Here is a 21,322-nt window from a genome sequence, read left to right as displayed (position 1 = left end):
CCTGATGGGCCAATGGAAACATATCTCCTGATGGGCCAATGGAAACATATCTCCTGATGGGCCAATGGAAACCTGCCTCCTGATGGGCCAATGGAAACCTGCCTCCTGATGGGCCAATGGAAACCTGCCTCCTGATGGGCCAATGGAAACCTGCCTCCTGATGGACCAATAGAAACCTGCCTCCTGATGGGCCAATGGAAACATATCTCCTGATGGGCCAATGGAAACCTGCCTCCTGATGGACCCAGGCAAGGACATTCATACGGCTTTGTCAGGACAAGATCAGCTTTAAAACTCATCTCTGCCTGTTCTTCTCATTCATGAGATATAGCTAGTTATTGTGATCATATCTTGTCTTGTAGCTTTTTTATTTTGTCATAACTAAGATATCACATCACAATCATATTTTATGCGTTTTAATAACTTGCATTTTAAAAATTAGAAAACCAATTGCAAAAATACTTTGCTTTTGTACAATTACATCCAACCAAGCAGCATTTTATCAACACAACATATGTATTCAAGACAAATGTACTGAATTATGGTTACCAATGGTTACAAAAAAAGAGTTTTCAGTAGACAAACATGGGAATGAAACAATATGTATAACAGTCATCTCTACCAATAAATACACGCACTTACTAAACAGTAGTTTCAGGCTAGGAATGAATGTAGTGGCATTACTGAGGTAGTTACTTCATTATCTTTTTAACACCTATGGATGTTTCTCAAATGGCACCCTATATCTCCATAGGGCTCTGGTCAAAAGTAGTGCACTATACAGGGAATAGTGTGTCATTTGGGTCGCATTTTAGAATCTACTATTCTGCTTCAACCTCCTCTGGGAGGAGGTCTCCACGTCGCATTCCACATGTGATGTTATCTCAAACAGCTCAAACACGTCCAGAAAGTGCTCAGTAGTAAATCATCATCACGGTCCCTCGACATTCGCAGAAACATCAATTCTACATATCTGATCGTCAGTTTTCTAGATGGTAACAGTGCAGTACAATACTACCAGAATCAGGACAACATCATCATCAACACAGATGGTGAATTACAGCAGTCAACAGGTATCAATATAGTTAACACAACACCAAAATAGTAACAAGCTCCTCAGCAGTTTGGTCCTGGATAAGATTCACTTCCTCTCATCACAATTTAATTAAAAATAATAATAGATATTTGGGAAACATGCTTCCTTGAAAAGTACCAACTACTAAATATTGTAGAAATCTTCATTTTGGAAGACTTGGTAGTCATGACAATATGCCATACGAGGGCTAGTACTGTAAGTCTATTTAGACTCACATCAGTACATGGATTCCTCAACAAGCCCATCTGAAATAGAATGGTAACGTCATGTTAGTGTCATTTCATCAATCAACTCAAGGATTTACTCAAATAAGAGTCAGTCAGACAACACACAGGAATGACTCGTCCCCCCCAACCACAACTACCATGTTAAAATAATTCCTGTCATTATTGGTATTAATACATGCATGTTATTATATAATGTGTATAATGTGTTATAATACTGCAGGTTGAGCTGTGTATAATGTGTTATAATGCTGCAGGTTGTGCTGTGTATAATGTGTTATAATGCTGCAGGTTGAGCTGTGTATAATGTGTTATAATGCTGCAGGTTGAGCTGTGTATAATGTGTTATACATCACCTTGATGGAGACTGTGGGGCAGGTTGAGTTGATGCAACTCAGAGGTCTGATTATGACAGCTTGTCCTCAGGGAGAAGGGATCCAGGTTAGGGGGAAATGGGTCCAGGGGGAGGGAGAGAGAGAGGGATGAGGGGAGTTCCAGGGGGAGGGAGAGAGAGTGGGATGACTGCTCCATGGATAGAGGGTCCACTAGAGAAGATAGAGCCAGGGTGGAAGGGTCCTGAGGTTGGTAGCAGTGAGACAGACTCCCAGGTCCCTGAACCATGCTCAGATCCTTCAGGAGACTATCAAACACTCCCTCATCCAGGACCAGCTCTGGCTTGATGCGGAGGGGGACAGGGGAGTGACCTGGGAGCTGTGCCCAGGGAAGTGGTTCTGAGCTGGGCTGACGTGGGGTCTGGATGGGGCTCAGGGTGTTGAACAGGTCGAAGCTGGAGGCCAGAGAGGAGATCTGCTGGGCTAGGATACTGATCTCTACCTTGTCTCTGTCACTGTAGAGGAAGGAGAGGTCGGAGGTCGGGGAGGGGTTAGGGGTCAGCAGGCCTCCAATAGAAGGAGCGACAGTCTGAGGTATATGGTGGCTCTGGTATGTCCTGGTGGCACCACCTTGTGACTGAACCGAGAGGCTGTATGGACTGGTGGCACCACCTAGAGGCTGAACCGAGAGGCTATATGGACTGGTGGCATCACCTTGTGGCTGAACCGAGAGGCTATATGGACTGGTGGCATCACCTAGAGGCTGAACCGAGAGGTTGTATGGACTGGTGGCATCACCTTGTGGCTGAACCGAGAGGCTGTATGGACTGGTGGCATCACCTTGTGGCTGAACCGAGAGGCTGTATGGACTGGTGGCATCACCTTGTGGCTGAACCGAGAGGCTGTATGGACTGGTGGCACCACCTTGTGGCTGAACCGAGAGGCTGTATGGACTGGTGGCATCACCTTGTGGCTGAACCGAGAGGCTGTATGGACTGGTGGCATCACCTTGTGGCTGAACCGAGAGGCTGTATGGACTGGTGGCACCACCTTGTGGCTGAACCGAGAGGCTGTATGGACTGGTGGCATCACCTTGTGGCTGAACCGAGAGGCTGTATGGACTGGTGGCATCACCTTGTGGCTGAACCGAGAGGCTGTATGGACTGGTGGCACCACCTTGTGGCTGAACCGAGAGGCTGTAGTCTTCAGTATGGATGGTGATGGGGCAGTCTGCTGAACTCTCTAACAGGTCTGATACAGATAGACAGTCAGGGACCAGCCGGGCATCAGCAGGGCATGCTGGGCAATCATGCTGGGGAGAAGGAGGGCAGGACTGAGGAGAGAATGCGTCAGTCTGGCTGAAGATACCCTGGTGGAAGGACTGCTCCGAGCCGGGCTGGAAGGACCTAGAGGGGGAGAGGAGGCAGGAAGGCCCAGTCCCTACCTCAGTCCCTCCCTCAGGGCAATGGTAGTAGGAGGTTAAGTTCTCCGTGTAGCCATACACATCCAACAGAGAGTCAGAGCTGGTGTCGTCCTGCTGTGCTGGAGAGAGGGAGGAGTTGTAGTGGGAGGAGGTGGGGCTGTAGGGAGGGGTGGAGAAGGCGGCGACAGGTGAGGCCTGGGAGGAGGAGCTACATGATGTCACGTAGAACACAGCATTAGACTCTGCTCTCTGTCTCCTACTGGTCTTAGACCTGTTCTCAGTCTCAGATATACTACTGCACTGGCTGAATTCTCTCTGTCTCTTCAGGTCCCTGGTGGGGCAACAGCTCTGGGTCAGCTGGGGGGTGGGAGAGGGGCAGCAGGGCTGAGGAGGAGAGGCTCTGAAAGCATCGCTGTGGATGTTTTTCCTCAGATACATGGCTTCTGTTTCACTGTGAAGGAAAGAATACAAGTTACTCCAGTCTCTCAGAGCAAAGTTACTCAATACAGGCAAATACAATTATTACTACACATCTCTTTTTATTATTTCATTTTTCTTGTTTAAAGACAAAACAATAATCAAACTGTACATACACAGATATATTCTGAAGACTGCAGTTAAAATCATGAAAGCATTCAGAGCATCTAGTACCTGATAATGTAGTTACAGCAGCTCACTTCCTGGTTCCCAGAATGCTTAGCGGCTCTAGTGTAGATCCAGGACCATGAGAGGTCGCTGTGTTGGAGCCTCAGAACCATCTCCATCTGCCTACCCTCGTCTGCCTGCACTGGGTGAGGAGAGGACAGAAAATAATTACTATAATGTCCACTATATTTCTCTAGCATCTTACACTAAGGAAGACTACTGTTCATACATAACAACGTGAGATGCTTCCATTTGGGTTCGTCCTTGTTATTTGTTATAATATGTTAGAATATAGCATAACGGGTATAATGTAGTATTATGTAAACTCAGCAAAAAAGAAACATTCCTTTTTCAGAACCCTGTCTTTCAAAGATAATTTGTAAAAATCAAAATAACTTCACAGATCTTCATTGTAAAGGGTTTAAACATTGTTTCCCATGCTTGTTCAATGAACCGTGAACAATTATTGAACATGCACCTGTGGAACGCTCGTTAAGACACTAACAGCTTACAGACGGTAGGCAATTAAGGTCACAATTATGAAAACCTAGGAAACTAAAGAGGCCTTTCTACTGACTCTGAAAAACACCAAGAGAAAGATGCCCAGGGTCCCTGCTCATCTGCTTGAACGTGCCTTAGGCATGCTGCAAGGGCAATAAATTGCAATGTCCGTACTGTGAAATGCCTAAGACAGTGCTACAGGGAGACAGGACGGACAGCTGATCATCCTCGCAGTGGCAGACCACGTGTAACAACACCTGCACAGGATCGGTACATCCGAACATCACACCAGTGGGACAAGTACAGGATAGCAACAACAACTGCCCGAGTTACACGAGGAACGTACAATCCCTCCATCAGTGCTCAGTCTGTCCGCAATAGGCTCTGAGAGGCTGGACTGAGGGCTTGTAGGCTTGTTGTAGTAAGGCAGGTCCTCACCAGACAACTTCGGCAACAACTTCGCCTATGGGCACAAACCCACCGTCCCTGAACCAGACAGGACTGGCATTCAGTGCTGATGAGTCACGGTTTTGTCTCACCAGGGGTGATGGTCGGATTCACGTTTATCGTGGAAGGATTGAGCATTACATCGAGGCCTGTACTCTGGAGCGGGATAGATTTGAGGTGGAGTGTCTGTCATGTTCTGGGGCGGTGTGTCACAGCATCATCGGACTGAGCTTGTTGTCATTGCAGGCAATCTCAAAGCTGTGCGTTACAGGGAAGACATCCTCCTCCCTTATGTGGTACCCTTCCTGCAGGCTCATCTTGACATTACCCTCCAGCATGACAATGCCACCAGCCATACTGCTCGTTCTGTCCGTGATTTCCTGCAAGACAGGAATTTCAGTGTTCTGCCATTCTGCCATGGCCAGCGAAAAGCCCGGATCTCAATCCCATTGAGCACGTCTGAGACCTGTTGGATCAGAGGGTGAGGGCGAGGGCCATTTCCCCCAGAAATGTCCAGGAACTTGCAGGTGCCTTGGTGGAAGAGTGGGGTAACATCTCACATCTCACAGCAGTCCTAGAGGAGGAGATGCACTGCAGTACTTAATGCAGCTGGTGGCCACACAAAATACTGACTGTTACTTTTGATTTTGACCCCCCCCCTTTGTTCAAGGACACATTATTCAATTTCTGTTAGTCATGTGTCTGTGGAACTTGTTCAGTTTATGTCTCAGTTGTTGAGTCTTGTTCTGTTCATACAAATATTTACATATGTTAAGTTAGCTGAAAATAAACGCAGTTGACAGTGAGAGGACGTTTCTTTTTTTGCTGAGTATAGTATCAAGGGTAGTTTTAATGTTTTTCTACTTACTCAGACTCTTATGTGAGTAGGCACTCAAGGAGAGGTCTTCAGGGTGGAGGAGGCTGTACCACGATCGACCAATCAGCTCCTCCGATGAGTAGCCCAAGTAAAACACAACACTTTCGTCCAGGTGACTGAAGCTCATGTCTGGTCTATGGAGGCTGGTGAAGGAGGAGGAGCAGGAGGAGAAGATGCTGTTGCCCAGGTGGTTCACTGTGGGTGTGCAGAGAGCCAAGAACACCCTCTCCACAGGGGGGCCAGATCGGCCACGGTCTGGGGAGGATGTGGGGGTGGACTGGGGGGATTGTGGGATGGTCTGGTAGCGTCCTCGGACCATTATAGAACAGCAGTTACCGTACTCTAGTCTGAAGACCTTGGAGGTGTGCATCTGACACACAAAACTCCTCTCTGCTGGGGAACAGAACAATAACATGAGATCAGTCTCGTCCTCCATTGGGTTTCATGAGCTCTTAAATCTGTTAATTTGATTTGATTTTCCTTTAGATAGTATAGTCTCTTACCAGTTGACGTTGTGTTGTCTGTCTCCAGGTTAGATCTAGCTGTCTCCACGTCCTGACTCTCCACCAGGTCATAGAATGTGTCTCCCTGAAGAACATCAACCTATAAGAGAGAAGAAGAAAGGATCAACTTTAGTGACTAACACCCTGCCCTGCACAGCATTCAGTAACACACCAGATATGATGTTACACAACCACAGAAAAACAATTCTATTTATACAGTTCTATTTCCTATACAATTCCATATACTTTGGACGCCAGGTTTTCATCAGGTTGGTACTCACCATGGAGAGCCCCAGGTAATCAGAGACGTTCTCAGAGACGTAGACCAGCCTGCCCCGTGAGGAGAGGATCAGAATGAAACCATGCACGGCTGGAAGGAAGGTCTCGTACAGAGGATAGGAGGAGGAAGAGGAGAGACGACTCTGATCAGCTGATAATCCTGGAAGCGGAAGAAATACAACTCAGGATTAGTTTCATCACAACATCACAGAGAACTCAGCAGGTATGGATCCATCACAACATCAGAGAACTCAGTAGGTATGGATTCATCACAACATCACAGAGAACTCAGTAGGTATGGATCCATCACAACATCAGAGAACTCAGTAGGTATGGATCCATCACAACATCAGAGAACTCAGTAAGTATGGATTCATCACAACATCACAGAGAACTCAGTAGGTATGGATCCATCACAACATCAGAGAACTCAGTAGGTATGGATCCACCACAAGATCAGAGAACTCAGTAGGTATGGATCCATCACAACATTAGAGAACTCAGCAGGTATGGATCCATCACAACATCAGAGAACTCGCAGGTATGGATCCATCACAACATCAGAGAACTCAGCAGGTATGGATCCATCACAACATCACAGAGAACTCAGTAGGTATGGATCCATCACAACATCACAGAGAACTCAGTAGGTATGGATCCATCACAACATCAGAGAACTCAGTAGGTATGGATCCATCACAACATCAGAGAACTCAGTAGGTATGGATCCATCACAACATCAGAGAACTCAGTAGGTATGGATCCATCACAACATCACAGAGAACTCAGTAGGTATGGATCCATCACAACATTAGAGAACTCAGCAGGTATGGATCCATCACAACATCAGAGAACTCAGCAGGTATGGATCCATCACAACATCAGAGAACTCAGTAGGTATGGATCCATCACAACATCAGAGAACTCAGTAGGTATGGATCCATCACAACATCAGAGAACTCAGCAGGTATGTATCCATCACAACATCAGAGAACTCAGCAGGTATGGATCCATCACAACATCAGAGAACTCAGCAGGTATGGATCCATCACAACATCACAGAGAACTCAGTAGGTATGGATCCATCACAACATCAGAGAACTCAGTAGGTATGGATCCATCACAACATCACAGAGAACTCAGTAGGTATGGATCCATCACAACATCAGAGAACTCAGTAGGTATGGATCCATCACAACATCAGAGAACTCAGTAGGTATGGATCCATCACAACATCACAGAGAACTCAGCAGGTATGGATCCATCACAACATCAGAGAGAACTCAGTAGGTATGGATCCATCACAACATCACAGAGAACTCAGTAGGTATGGATCCATCACAACATCAGAGAACTCAGTAGGTATGGATCCATCACAACATCACAGAGAACTCAGTAGGTATGGATCCATCACAACATCACAGAGAACTCAGTAGGTATGGATCCATCACAACATCAGAGAACTCAGTAGGTATGGATCCATCACAACATCACAGAGAACTCAGCAGGTATGGATCCATCACAACATCACAGAGAACTCAGTAGGTATGGATCCATCACAACATCACAGAGAACTCAGTAGGTATGGATCCATCACAACATCACAGAGAACTCAGTAGGTATGGATCCATCACAACATCACAGAGAACTCAGTAGTTATGGATCCATCACAACATCAGAGAACTCAGTAGGTATGGATCCATCACAACATCACAGAGAACTCAGTAGGTATGGATCCATCACAACATCACAGAGAACTCAGTAGGTATGGATCCATCACAACATCAGAGAGAACTCAGCAGGTATGGATCCATCACAACATCAGAGAGAACTCAGTAGGTATGGATCCATCACAACATCACAGAGGACTCAGTAGGTATGGATCCATCACAACATCAGAGAGAACTCAGCAGGTATGGATCCATCACAACATCAGAGAACTCAGCAGGTATGGATCCATCACAACATCACAGAGGACTCAGTAGGTATGGATCCATCACAACATCAGAGAGAACTCAGCAGGTATGGATCCATCACAACATCAAATCAAATTTTATTTGTCACATGCGTCGAATACAACAGGTGTAGACCTTACAGTGCAATGCTTACTTAGAAGCCCTTAACCAACAATGCAGTTTAAGAAATAGAGTTAAGAAAATATTTACTAAATAAACTAAAGTAAAAAATAATAAAAAGTAACACAATAAAATAATAATAAGGAGGCTATATACAGGGGGTACCGGCACCGAGTCAATGTGGAGGCTATATACAGGGGGTACCGGTACATAGTCAATGTGCGGTGGGTACAGGTTAGATGAGGTCATTTGTAAAGTGACTATGCATAGATAATAAACAGCGGGTAGCAGCAGTGTAAAAACAAAGGTGGGGGGGGGTCAATGTAAATAGTTTGGGTGGCAATTTGATTAATTGTTCAGCAGTCTTATGGCTTGGGGGTAGAAGCTGTTAAGGAGACTTTTGGCATAGACATGGTGCTCTGATACCGCTTGCCATGTGGTAGCAGAGAGAAAAGTCTATGACTTGGGTGACTGGAGTCTTTGACAATTTTTGGGGCTTTCCTCTGACACCGCCTGGTATAGAGGTCCTGGATGGCAGGAAGCTTGCCTCCAGTGATGTTGTGTCCCTTGGTCCTTAGCTTAGTTTTGAGCTTTGTGGGCACTATGGTGTTTAACACTGAGCTAAAATCAATGGACAGCATTCTCACAGAGGTGTTCCTTTAGTCCAGGTGGGAAAGGGCAGTGTGGAGTGCGATTGAGATTGCGTCATCTGTGGATCTGTTGGGGGGTATGCGAATTGGAGTGGGTATTGGGTTTCCGGCATGATGGTGTTGATGTGAGCCATGACCAGCTTTTCAAAGCACTTCATGGCTACAGACGTGAGTGCTACGGAGCGGTAATCATTTAGGTAGGTTACCTTCAGACTATGGTAGTCTGTTTGAAACATGTTGGTATCTCCTCTGTCAGGGAGGTTGACAATGTCAGTGAAGACATTGCCAGGTCTGCGCTTTGAGTACATGTCCTGGTAATCCACCTGGCCATGCGGCTTTGTGAATGTTGACCTGTTTAAAGGTCTTGCTCACATCGGCTTCGGGGAGCGTGATCACACAGTCGTGTGGAACAGCTGGTGCTCTCGTGAATGCTTCAGTGTTGCTTGCCTCAAAGCAAGCATAAATTGCATTTAGCTCGTCTGGTAGGCTTGCGTCACTGTGATGTTTTGATGGATCCATACCGGTTGTGACCTGTGATGGATCACAGAGTTGAGACCTGTGATGTTGTGATGGATCACAGAGAACTCAGCATGTATAGATCCATCACAACATCACAGGTCTCAGTAGGTATGGATCCATCACAAGACCTTGGAAAATATACTGTTAAAAATACATGTTTAAATTGACAGGACGTTTCAATCATCAGTTCTAAGACGCCTTAGCATCCATTCTTCAAATTGAAAATGTCCTAGTTCTAACTGGGTTTGGGTAGGTTACTTTTTAAATGTAGTTCCTTTACAGTTACTAGTTACCTGTCCAAAATTATAATCAGTAACTTTTGGATTACCGAAACTCAGAAATGTAATCTGACTACATTCAGTTCCTTTTAGATGTATTTTCCCTTAATTAAGAGGCACTAGAAGAAGACAAAAATGTATGTTACCAATTGAACAACATCTATTGCAGGATAAATCAATGTTAAAGTTTATATAGTTGGCCATATATGGATGTTAAATTTTACTTCATGGGTTGGTTATGTCGGCTTCTTCTAATGCTTTCTACTACGTATAATAATACGATTAAATTATATCTTTACATTCATATATATCATTGATAAGTCCAAACATGGATGTACTAACTACAGATTGTCATCCACAACAACCACAATCCGTAAGGCGCAAATAACTAAATGAAAGAGCAGCAGTGTGATTCACATCAATGCGCTATGTAGATATCAATAAGTGATATCCGTATCGCCGTAGACTACACCACTGCTGTCAGACACACACATACGCACACATGTGCTGGCACACGCACTCTCCACACACGTACATTGTAATATTGTTGTATTATACATGTTGTATTGTACATATGTAGTGGTGTAATAATATTATATGCTGTACTGTTTTATCTGTAATGTAAGTGCCTTAATGTGTTGGACCCCAGGAAGAGTAGCTGCTGCCTTGGCAAGAACTAATGGGGATCCATAATAAACCCCAGGAAGAGTAGCTGCTGCCTTGGCAACAGGAACTAATGGGGATCCATAATAAATACACATACAAATACATCCAATCTTAAAGATGGGAATGTCCTACTACTGGGTCCGTACTTTCAAGTGTTCTAGTGGTTTCTTACATGACAGTTCCTCTCCTGGTTTTGTACTCACCCTTATACAGAAAGCTCTTCCTGATGTATGCTGTGATAACCGCCATACTGTGGAGGTATGACAGTCTGTCCTGGTCCTCCTGAGGGATGGGGAGCAGAGTTCTCATGTTCCTGATCTCAGAGTTGATCTGGTCCCTCCTGGCTTTAGACGCTCCCTTAGTAGACCTGCGTAGCAACACCATGTTCACAGGTCAGGATGTGACGGCCCAGAGAGGACAGAGGTCGAACTGAGCACAGGGTATCCTACTACGTCCAAACTCTTCCTAGTCTCTCTCAGTCTAGTGAAAAGCTGCTCTTTGTTACATGGCAAAAATAATCCAGAGTCAAAACTGAGAAAATTTGTTACTTTCCGGCTTCTCACTGTGCCTTACTGAAGGAAAGGTGGTGTACCCGAGCCACAGACTGGATGGGGATGGATAGCAGTTGGCTAAAGTGTGAGCTTCTGTGGTTCCTATGGAAACAACTGTTGCTGTATGTGGCTCTGTCTATCTGAGGTAGAGAAGAGAGATCTCTAGCTGCTCTGTGTGATCAGCCGGTTTTATCAGTAGAGAAGAGAGCTCTCTAGCCGGTGTTTGTTGGTAGAGCCAGAGGCAGCATCAGAGAGTGTGGGTGTCAAACAGAAAGCAGGAGGCTGGACTGCATACGCTCCTCTTTCCCTAGCTAACACCAGCCACAACAAATTGGAATTCATAACTTATCAGTATTGCAAATTCGTAACATATTGTATGAATCGTAATTCATAACATAACACACAAATTGTAATTAGAAACATAGCAAACAAACTGGATGAATGACATCCACAAGTTAATATACACCAAGGTATGGTATGTACAGTAGGTATGTTATTGCCACCCCTGAGGCCAGATTGTAGCGGGTTGACCACTAGAAGCCGCGCACGGATGGAGCCAGTCTGGCTGCACTAACCTGAATCTCTTGCAGAGTCCCAGGCGGCTTTCTGTCTCCCCGCTGATCAGAGGAGAGGAGCAGCGCTCACTGCTCCATGGACTTTCACACGACTCACAACAAACCGTCATTCTGCCACTCGTTGTTTCAACTCCTAAAAGTACAGATATGATCAAATCAGACATTTATCCATCTTCGTGATAAATACAACCGACTTTGCAACGCAAACATAGAAGAGAAATACAATATTTCCAATGAACAGAAATGAACAAGGGAAAAATACAATTCCCATATTAATACATTAACTATTGGTTATCCATTTAAATACATATTAAAGAGAACATCGTTTGGAAACACAATGCGCCGCTGGGAATGAAAAATTGAGATGTGTTTAGCCTAAAAATTCCGATATTCTCCTTACTTTCAGACGGTCTATCTATTTGGTTGTGTCCAGCCTGCCTGCCCCTCTCCTTTATAGTCGTGCCGTTTTAACCCGACACCTTGTTTCAACTCTGCGGCAGAAAGAGAAGAAACCCGTGGAACGTTACGTGTTGTGACGTAGGACAAGTGGAGGTTCCTTACGCGCTCTGTAAAAAATAACTGCAGCGTCGGACGGACCCCCGCCAGAGTGGAGCGGAGCGATAACAGATATACAAACAACTAAGAGCAAAAACAAAGATTATTTAACGATGTCGGGAATTCCCATTTTATCAGACTGAAATCCAGCACCTAGAACTGTAGAGAACTGGACTGTACATAATGGGCTATGCTACAGGGCTTCAAACATTTGGGGCGGCAGGGTAGCCTAGTGGTTAGAGCATTGGACTAGTAACCGAAAGGTTGCAAGTTCAAACCCCCGAGCTGACAAGGTACAAAATCTGTTGTTCTGCCCCTGAACAGGCAGTTAAACCACTTTTCCTTGAAAATAAGAATTTGTTCTTAACCGACATGCCTAGTAAAATAAAGGTAAAATAAATAAATTAGTCTCGAACTGCTGCTAATAATGATCATAGGTCTACACTGTGAAATCAAAAGAATCTCAACTTCCTGTCATTTAAAATGTGGTTACATGACTAAACTGTGAAAAAGTGGTACTTTGCAATGTAATTTCATTTCAATGACAAGGATATAATGTTGATTCAACCAGTGTGCCCAGTGGGGGTTAAGGACAGGCAATATTCCATGTTATAGCCTAATAGTAGTTGTTCAGTAACATACCATGGATCTAATAAAAACATGTAATAGACGGGATAGTGGGAGAAACAGATCAGTAGGAGAATGGTAACCTATATCTCTCCATGGTTGGAGCATAACTATGAATGATCATGTTGAGGATAACCTCTGTTGTAGATACTATGAATGATAATGTTGAGGTTAACCTCTGGTGTAGATACTATGAATGATCATGTTGAGGATAACCTCTTTTGTAGATACTATTAATGATAATGTTGAGGTTATGACACACAATGGCTAAATACAATCAATTAACTATTTGCGCATAATATGACATCTGTAATGTCTTTGCTGTTTTGGAACTCTTGTCAATGTAATGTTAACTGTTTATTACACTTTTGTTTACATTTACATTTACATTTAAGTCATTTAGCAGACGCTCTTATCCAGAGCGACTTACAAATTGGTGAATTCACCTTCTGACATCCAGTGGAACAGCCACTTTACAATAGTGCATCTAAATCATTAAGGGGGGGTTTATTATTTATTATCACTTGCTTTGGCAACGTAAACATATGTTTCCCATGCCAATAAAGAACCTTAGATGGAATGAGAGAGAGAGAGAAATTATGAGAGCAAAAAGATCACTATTTGACACACTGTAGAGAATCAACCAAAAAACACAGCAAACTAGAATGCTATTTGGCCCTAAACAGAGAGTACACAGCGGCAGAATACCTGACCACTGTGACTGACCCAAACTTAAGGAAAGTTTTGACTATGCACAGACTCAGTGAGCATAGCCTTTCTATTGAGAGAGGTCGCCACAGGTAGTCATCTCTTGAGAGCCAGCCCTGCCTATGTGCCCACGCGTTGCATGAGTGCTAAGGGACTGGGTGAGAGGGAGTGAAAGAGAGAGAGCCGTGTCTCGGGTTGCTGACAGGGCCTTACTCAGACACAATGTCAAGTTTGTCTGTATGAGCTGCCATGTCCCAGTAACGTCCTCTTTAGGCTGTCAGTGGTTTGAAGTTACCAGTTTTGATACCAGTGGTCAGCATATTGTTTTGGGGAAAGGATGGGTCTGAGAGGGTGAAGAGGGGAGGAAGAGAGGAACTCTGGACTGGCTTCACTACTAACTGATTGGCTGAAGACATGTGGACAACATAAGCAAGGCAAATTGCTCTGTTGCTATAAAGTTTGTTTTTTTGAATGATTTAAAGTTATTCTTTAGTGGATAGAACAGGTAATAAACCAACAGGTAATAAACCAACAGATTATTAAACCAACAGGTTATAAACCAACAGATTATTAAACCCACAGGTTATAAACCAACAGGTTATAAACCAGTTACAACAGGTAATAAACCAACAGGTAATAAACTAACAGGTTATAAACCAGTTACAACAGGTAATAAACGAAAAGGTTATAAACCAACAGATTATAAACCAACAGATTATTAAACCAACAGGTTATAAACCAACAGGTTATAAACCAACAGGTAATAAACTAACATATTATTAAACCAACAGGTTATAAACGAACAGGTTATAAACCAACAGATTATTAAACCAACAGGTTATAAACCAACAGATTATTAAACCAACAGGTTATAAACCAGTTACAACAGGTAATAAACCAACAGGTAATAAACTAACAGGTTATAAACCAGTTACAACAGGTAATAAACGAAAAGGTTATAAACCAACAGATTATAAACCAACAGGTTATAAACCAACAGATTATTAAACCAACAGGTTATAAACCAACAGGTTATAAACCAACAGGTAATAAACTAACATATTATTAAACCAACAGGTTATAACCGAACAGGTTATAAACCAACAGATTATTAAACCAACAGGTTATAAACCAACAGATTATTAAACCAACAGGTTATAAACCAACAGATTATTAAACCAACAGGTTATAAACCAACAGGTTATAAACCAACAGGTAATAAACCAACAGGTAATAAACCAACAGATTATTAAACCAACAGGTAATAAACAAACAGGTTATAAACCAACAGATTATTAAACCAACAGGTTATAAACCAACAGATTATTAAACCAACAGATTATTAAACCAACAGGTTATAAACCAGTTACAACAGGTAATAAACCAACAGGTTATAAACCAACAGATTATAAACCAACAGGTTATAAACCAACAGGTAATAAACCAACAGGTTATAAACCAACAGGTTATACACCAACAGGTTATAAACCAGTTACAACAGGTAATAAACCAACAGGTTATAAACCAGTTACAACGGGTTATAAACCAACAGGTTATAAGCCAACAGGTTATAAACCAACAGGTTATACACCAACAGGTTATAAACCAGTTACAACAGGTAATAAACCAACAGGTTATAAACCAACAGGTTATAAACCAGTTACAACAGGTTATAAACCAACAGGTTATAAACCAGTTACAACAGGCTATAAACCAACAGGTTATAAACCAGTTACAACAGGTTATAAACCAACAGGTTATAAACCAACAGGTTCTAAACCAACAGGTAATAAACCAGTTACAACAGGTTATAAACCAACAGGTAATAAACCAACAGGTTATAAACCAACAGGTTATAAACCAGTTACAACAGGTAATAAACCAACAGGTTATAAACCAACAGGTTATAAACCAACAGGTTATAAACCAACAGGTATTAAACCAACAGGTTATACACCAATTACAACAGGTAATAAACCAACAGGTTATAAACCAGTTACAATAGGTTATAAACCAGTTACAACAGGTAATAAACCAACAGGTTATAAACGAGTTACAACAGGTAATAAACCAACAGGTTATAAACCAGTTACAACAGGTTATAAACCAACAGGTATTAAACCAACAGGTTATAAACGAGTTACAACAGGTAATAAACCAACAGGTTATAAACCAGTTACAACAGGTAATAAACCAACAGGTTATAAACGAGTTACAACAGGTAATAAACCAACAGGTTATAAACGAGTTACAACAGGTTATAAACCAACAGGTTATACACCAACAGGTTATAAACCAGTTACAACAGGTAATAAACCAACAGGTTATAAACCAGTTACAACGGGTTATAAACCAACAGGTTATAAACCAACAGGTTATAAACCAACAGGTTATACACCAACAGGTTATAAACCAGTTACAACAGGTAATAAACCAACAGGTTATAAACCAACAGGTTATAAACCAGTTACAACAGGTTATAAACCAACAGGTAATAATCCAACAGGTTATAAACCAACAGGTTATAAACCAGTTACAACAGGTTATAAACCAACAGGTTATAAACCAGTTACAACAGGCTATAAACCAACAGGTTATAAACCAGTTACAACAGGTTATAAACCAACAGGTTATAAACCAACAGGTATTAAACCAACAGGTTATAAACCAGTTACAACTGGTTAAAAACCAACATGTCATTAACCTGTTACAACAGGTTATAAACCAACAGGTTATAAACCAACAGGTTCTAAACCAGTTACAACAGGTTATAAACCAACAGGTTATTAACCAACAGGTTATAAACCAACAGGTTATAAACCGGTTACAACAGGTTATAAACCAACAGGTTATAAACCAACAGGTTATAAACCAACAGGTTATAAACCAGTTACAACAGGTTATAAACCAACAGGTTATAAACCAACAGGTTATAAACCAGTTACAACAGGTTATAAACCAACAGGTTATAAACCAACAGGTTATAAACCAGTTACAACAGGTTATAAACCAACAGGTTATAAACCAGTTACAACAGGTTATAAACCAACAGTTTATAAACAAGTTACAACAGGTTATAAACCACCAGGTTATTAACCAACAGGTTATAAACCAACAGGTTATACACCAACAGGTTATACACCAACAGGTTATAAACCAACAGGTTATAAACCACCAGGTTATAAACCAACAGGTTATAAACCAACAGGTTATACACCAACAGGTTATAAACCAACTGGTTATAAACCAACAGGTTATAAACCAACTGGTTATAAACCAACAGGTTATAAACCACCAGGTTATAAACCAACAGGTTATAAACCAACAGGTTATAAACCAGTTACAACAGGTAATTAACTAGTTGTAACAAGTTACTAACCAACAGGTTATCTCTAACGGTCTTATAGCAATTTGTGAGGGGGAGGAAAGAGAGAAACTAGAAAATTTAAACAATGGATCAGGTCAGTCATTCTCAAGGCCACATCGAGTTAATATGCTGTGTCTCCCTCCATTAACGTCTGGACTGAAGGCCCCTGGGTCGAGGGGTCTGGTCTGAGTCGAGGGGACTTGACTGGGTCGAGGGGTCTGGAAAGGGTCGAGGGATCTGGACTGAAGGCCCCTGGAGGTCTGGGTCGAGGGGTCTGGTCTGGGTCTAGGGGTCTGGACTAGGTCGAGGGGTCTGGACTAGGTCGAGGGGTCTGGACTGGGTCGAGGGGTCTGGACTGGGTCGAGGGGTCTGGACTGGAGGCACCTGGAGGTCTGGGACAATGTGTCTGGACTGGGGCCAGACAGGGAGTCCAGGGGGCTCTGGATCTGCTAGGGACCCACTTCCTGTGTGCAACCAAAGGCAGGCCCAGAGTAGGGTGTCTCTGCTGCTCCGCTCCTGCCGTCTGTCTGTGGCATCTGTGAGCTGCACTTAAAACTACAGATAACACTGGCTTTATAGGAGGAGGCTACTGACAGCAGGAACAAACTGTCAGGTGGAGAAAGCAGGGAGAGAGAGCAGAGAGAGAGCAGGCAGAGGGAGAGCAGGGAGAGAGAGCAGAGAGAGAGAGAGTAGGCAGAGAGAGAGCAGGGAGAGAGAGAGCAGAGAGAGAGCAGAGAGCAGGCAGAGAAAAAGCAGGGAGAGAGACAGAGAGAGAGCAGGCAGAGAGAGAGCAGGGAGAGGGACAGAGTGAGAGCAGGGAGAGAGGGTCAGAGAGAGAGCAGGCAGAGAGAGAGCAGGCAGAGAGAGAGCAGGCAGAGGGGCAGAGAGAGAGCAGGCAGAGGGACAGAGAGAGAGCAGGCAGAGGGACAGAGAGAGGCAGAAGGGGAGAGCAGGAAGAGGGACAGAGTAAGAGCAGGGAGAGTGGCAGAGAACGAGCAGGCAGAGGGACAGAGAGAGAGCAGGCAGAGGGACAGAGTGAGAGCAGGGAGAGGGACAGAGTGAGAGCAGGGAGAGAGGGGCAGAGAGAGAGAGCAGAGAACCACCTAAAAGGAAGCGATTCCCAAACCTTCCATAACAAAGCCATCACCTACAGAGTGATGAACCTGGAGAAGAGTCCCCTAAGCAAGCTGGTCCTGGGGCTCTGTTCACAAACACAAACACACCCCACAGAGCCCCAGGACAACAACACAATTAGACCCAACCAAATCGTGAGAAAACAAAAAGATAATTACTTGACATATTGGAAAGAATGAACAAAAAAACAGAGCAAACTAGAATGCTATTTGGCCCTAAACAGAGAGTACACAGTGGCAGAATACCTGACCACTGTGACTGACCCAAACTTAAGGAAAGCTGTGACTATGTAGCTCAGTGAGCATTACCTTGCTATTGAGAAAGGCCGCCGTAGGCAGACCTGGCTCTCAAGAGAAGACAGGCTATGTCCACACTGCCCACAAAATGAGGTGGAAACTGAGCTGCACTTCCTAACCTCCTGCCAAATGTATGACCATATTAGAGACACATATTTCACTCAGATTACACAGATACACAAAGAATTTGAACATTTTTTTTTTGATAAACTCTCTTTATGTTGATTTATTTTCCCTTTTGAATATTAACACTTTTTACATTAACACTTTTTACTTTTGTAATCATTACATCACTATTATCCTATTCATCATTATATTATTATTATTAATTACATTATTATATTATTATCATTATATTACTTATAGACATGTTAAAAAAATATACACCGCTCAAAAAAATAAAGGGAACACTAAAATAACACATCCTAGATCTGAATGAGTGAAATATTGTTCTTAAATACTTTTTTCTTTACATAGTTGAATGTGCTGACAACAAAATCACACAAAAATTATCAATGGAAATCAAATTTATCAACCCACTACAGGCTGATCCAACGTTGATGTAATGTCTTTAAAACAAGTCAAAATGAGGCTCAGTAGTGTGTGTGGCCTCCACGTGCCTGTATGACCTCCCTACAATGCCTGGGCAGGCTCCTGATGAGGTGGCGGATGGTCTCCTGAGGGATCTCCTCCCAGACCTGGACTAAAGCATCCGCCAACTCCTGGACAGTCTGTGGTGCAACATGGCGTTGGTGGATGGAGCGAGACATGATGTCCCAAATGTGCTCATTTGGATTCAGGTCTGGGGAACGGGCGGGCCAGTCCATAGCATCAATGACTTCCTTTGCAGGAACTGCTGACACACTCCAGCCACATGATGTCTAGCATTGTCTTGCATTAGGAGGAATCCAGGGCCAACCGCACCAGCATATGGTCTCACAAGGGGTCTGGGGATCTCATCTCGGTACCTAATGGCAAACAGGCTACCTCTGGCGAGCCCCCAAAGAAATGCCACCCCACACCGCCAAACCAGTCATGCTGGAGGATGTTGCAGGCAGCAGAACGTTCTCCACGGCGTCTCCAGACTCTGTCACATGTGCTCAGCGTGAACCTGCTTTCATCTGTGAAGAGCACAGGGTGCCAGTGGCGAATTTGCCAATCTTGGTGTTCTCTGGCAAATGCCAAACGTTCTGCACTGTGTTGGGCTGTAAGGACAACCCCCACCTGTGGACGTCGGGCCCTCATACCACCCTCATGGAGTCTGTTTTTCACCGTTTGAGCAGACACATGCACATTTGTGGCCTGCTGGAGGTCATTTTGCAGGGCTCTGGCAGTGCTCCTCCTGTTCCTTCTTGCACAAAGGCGGAAGTAGCGGTCCTGCTGCTGGGTTGTTGCCCTCCTACGGTGTCCTCCACATCTCCTGATGTACTGGCCTGTCTCCTGGTAGCGCCTCCATGCTCTGGACACTACGCTGACAGACACAGCAAACCTTCTTGCCACAGCTCGCATTGATGTGTCATCCTGGATGAGCTGCACTACCTGAGCCACTTGTGTGGGTTGTGGACTCCGTCTCATGCTACCACTAGAGTGAAAGCACCGCCAGCATTCAAAAGTGACCAAAACATCTGCCAGGAAGCGTAGGAACTGAGAAGTGGTCTGTGGTCACCACCTGCAGAACCACTCCTTTATTGGGGGTGTCTTTCTAATTGCCTATAATTTCCATCTGTTGTCTATTCCATTTGCACAACAGCATGTGAAATTTAATGTCAATCAGTTTTGCTTCCTAAGTGGACAGTTTGATTTCACATAAGTGTGATTGACTTGGAGTTACATTGTGTTGTTTAAGTGTTCCCTTTATTTTTTTGAGCAGTGTATATAAATTTTACCTTCATTTTCAGTTGAAGTCGGAGGTTTACATACACTTAGGTTGAAGTCATTAAAACTTGTTTTTCAACCAAAACACACATTTCTTGTTAACAAACTATAGTTTTGGCAAGTCAGTTAGGACATCTACTTTGTGCATGACACAAGTAGTTTTTCCAACAATTGTTTACAAACAAATTATTTCACTTAAAATTCACTGTATCAAAATTCCAGTGGGTCAGAAGTTTACATACACTAAGTTGACTGTGCTTTCAAACAGCTAGGAAAATTCCAGAAAATGATGTCATGGCTTTAGAAGCTTCTGATAAGCTAATTGACATAATTTGAGTCAATTGGAGGTGTACCAGTGGATGTATTTCAAGGCTGACCTTCAAACTCAGTGCCTCTTTGCTGACATCATGGGAAAATCAAAATAAATCAGCCAAGACCTCAGAAAAAGAATTGTAGACCTCCACAAGTCTGGTTCATCCTTGGGAGCAATTTCCAAACACCTGAAGGTAACACGTTCATCTGTACAAACAATAGTACGCAAGTATAAACACCATGGGACCAGGCAGCCGTCATACCGCTCAGGAAGGAGACGCGTTCTGTCTCCTAGAGATGAACAAACTTCGATGCGAAAAGTGCAAACCAATCCCAGAACAACAGCAAAGGACCTTGTGAAGATGCTGGAGGAAACCGGTACAAAGGTATCTATATACAGAGTAAAATTAGTCCTATATTGACATAACCTGAAAGGCCGCTCAGCAAGGCAGAAGCCACTGCTCCAAAACCGCCATTAAAAGGCCAGACTACGGTTTGCATCTGTACATGAGGACAAAGATCGTACTTTTGGAGAAATGTCCTCTGGTCTGATGAAACAAAAATAGAACTGTTTGGCCATAATGACCATGGTTATGTTTGGAGGAAAAAGGGGGAGGCTTGCAAGCCAGAGGTCACAATCCCAACCGTGAAGCACAGGGGTGGCAGCATCATGTTGTGTGGGTGCTTTGCTGCAGGAGGGACTAGTGCACTTCACAAAATAGATGGCATCACGAGGAAGTAAAATTATGTGGATATATTAAAGCAACATCTCAAGACATCATGGACAATGATCTCAAGCACACGTCC

General features: G+C 43.5%; 1 protein-coding gene across 1 annotated transcript; it reads right to left on the bottom strand.

The window, feature by feature from the left end:
* Positions 1-368: 368 nt before the first annotated feature.
* LOC135503798 (neuronal PAS domain-containing protein 4A-like) lies at positions 369-12,180 on the bottom strand. Its single transcript, XM_064921935.1, has 9 exons — positions 12,042-12,180; positions 11,642-11,774; positions 10,719-10,882; positions 6,330-6,487; positions 6,049-6,148; positions 5,537-5,938; positions 3,727-3,862; positions 1,677-3,526; positions 369-1,341 (listed from the first exon to the last, which is right to left on the bottom strand). The coding sequence occupies exons 2-9, from the start codon at positions 11,749-11,751 to the stop codon at positions 1,313-1,315; spliced, it is 2,949 nt and encodes a 982-aa protein (XP_064778007.1). The 5' UTR covers positions 11,752-11,774; positions 12,042-12,180; the 3' UTR covers positions 369-1,312.
* Between the last annotated feature and the right edge of the window lie 9,142 nt (positions 12,181-21,322).

This window comes from Oncorhynchus masou, chromosome 18 (assembly GCF_036934945.1).
Source record: "Oncorhynchus masou masou isolate Uvic2021 chromosome 18, UVic_Omas_1.1, whole genome shotgun sequence".
Lineage (NCBI taxonomy): Eukaryota > Metazoa > Chordata > Actinopteri > Salmoniformes > Salmonidae > Oncorhynchus > Oncorhynchus masou.
Note: the sequence above shows the minus strand (reverse complement) of the source record. Positions and strands in the feature narration are given on the sequence as shown.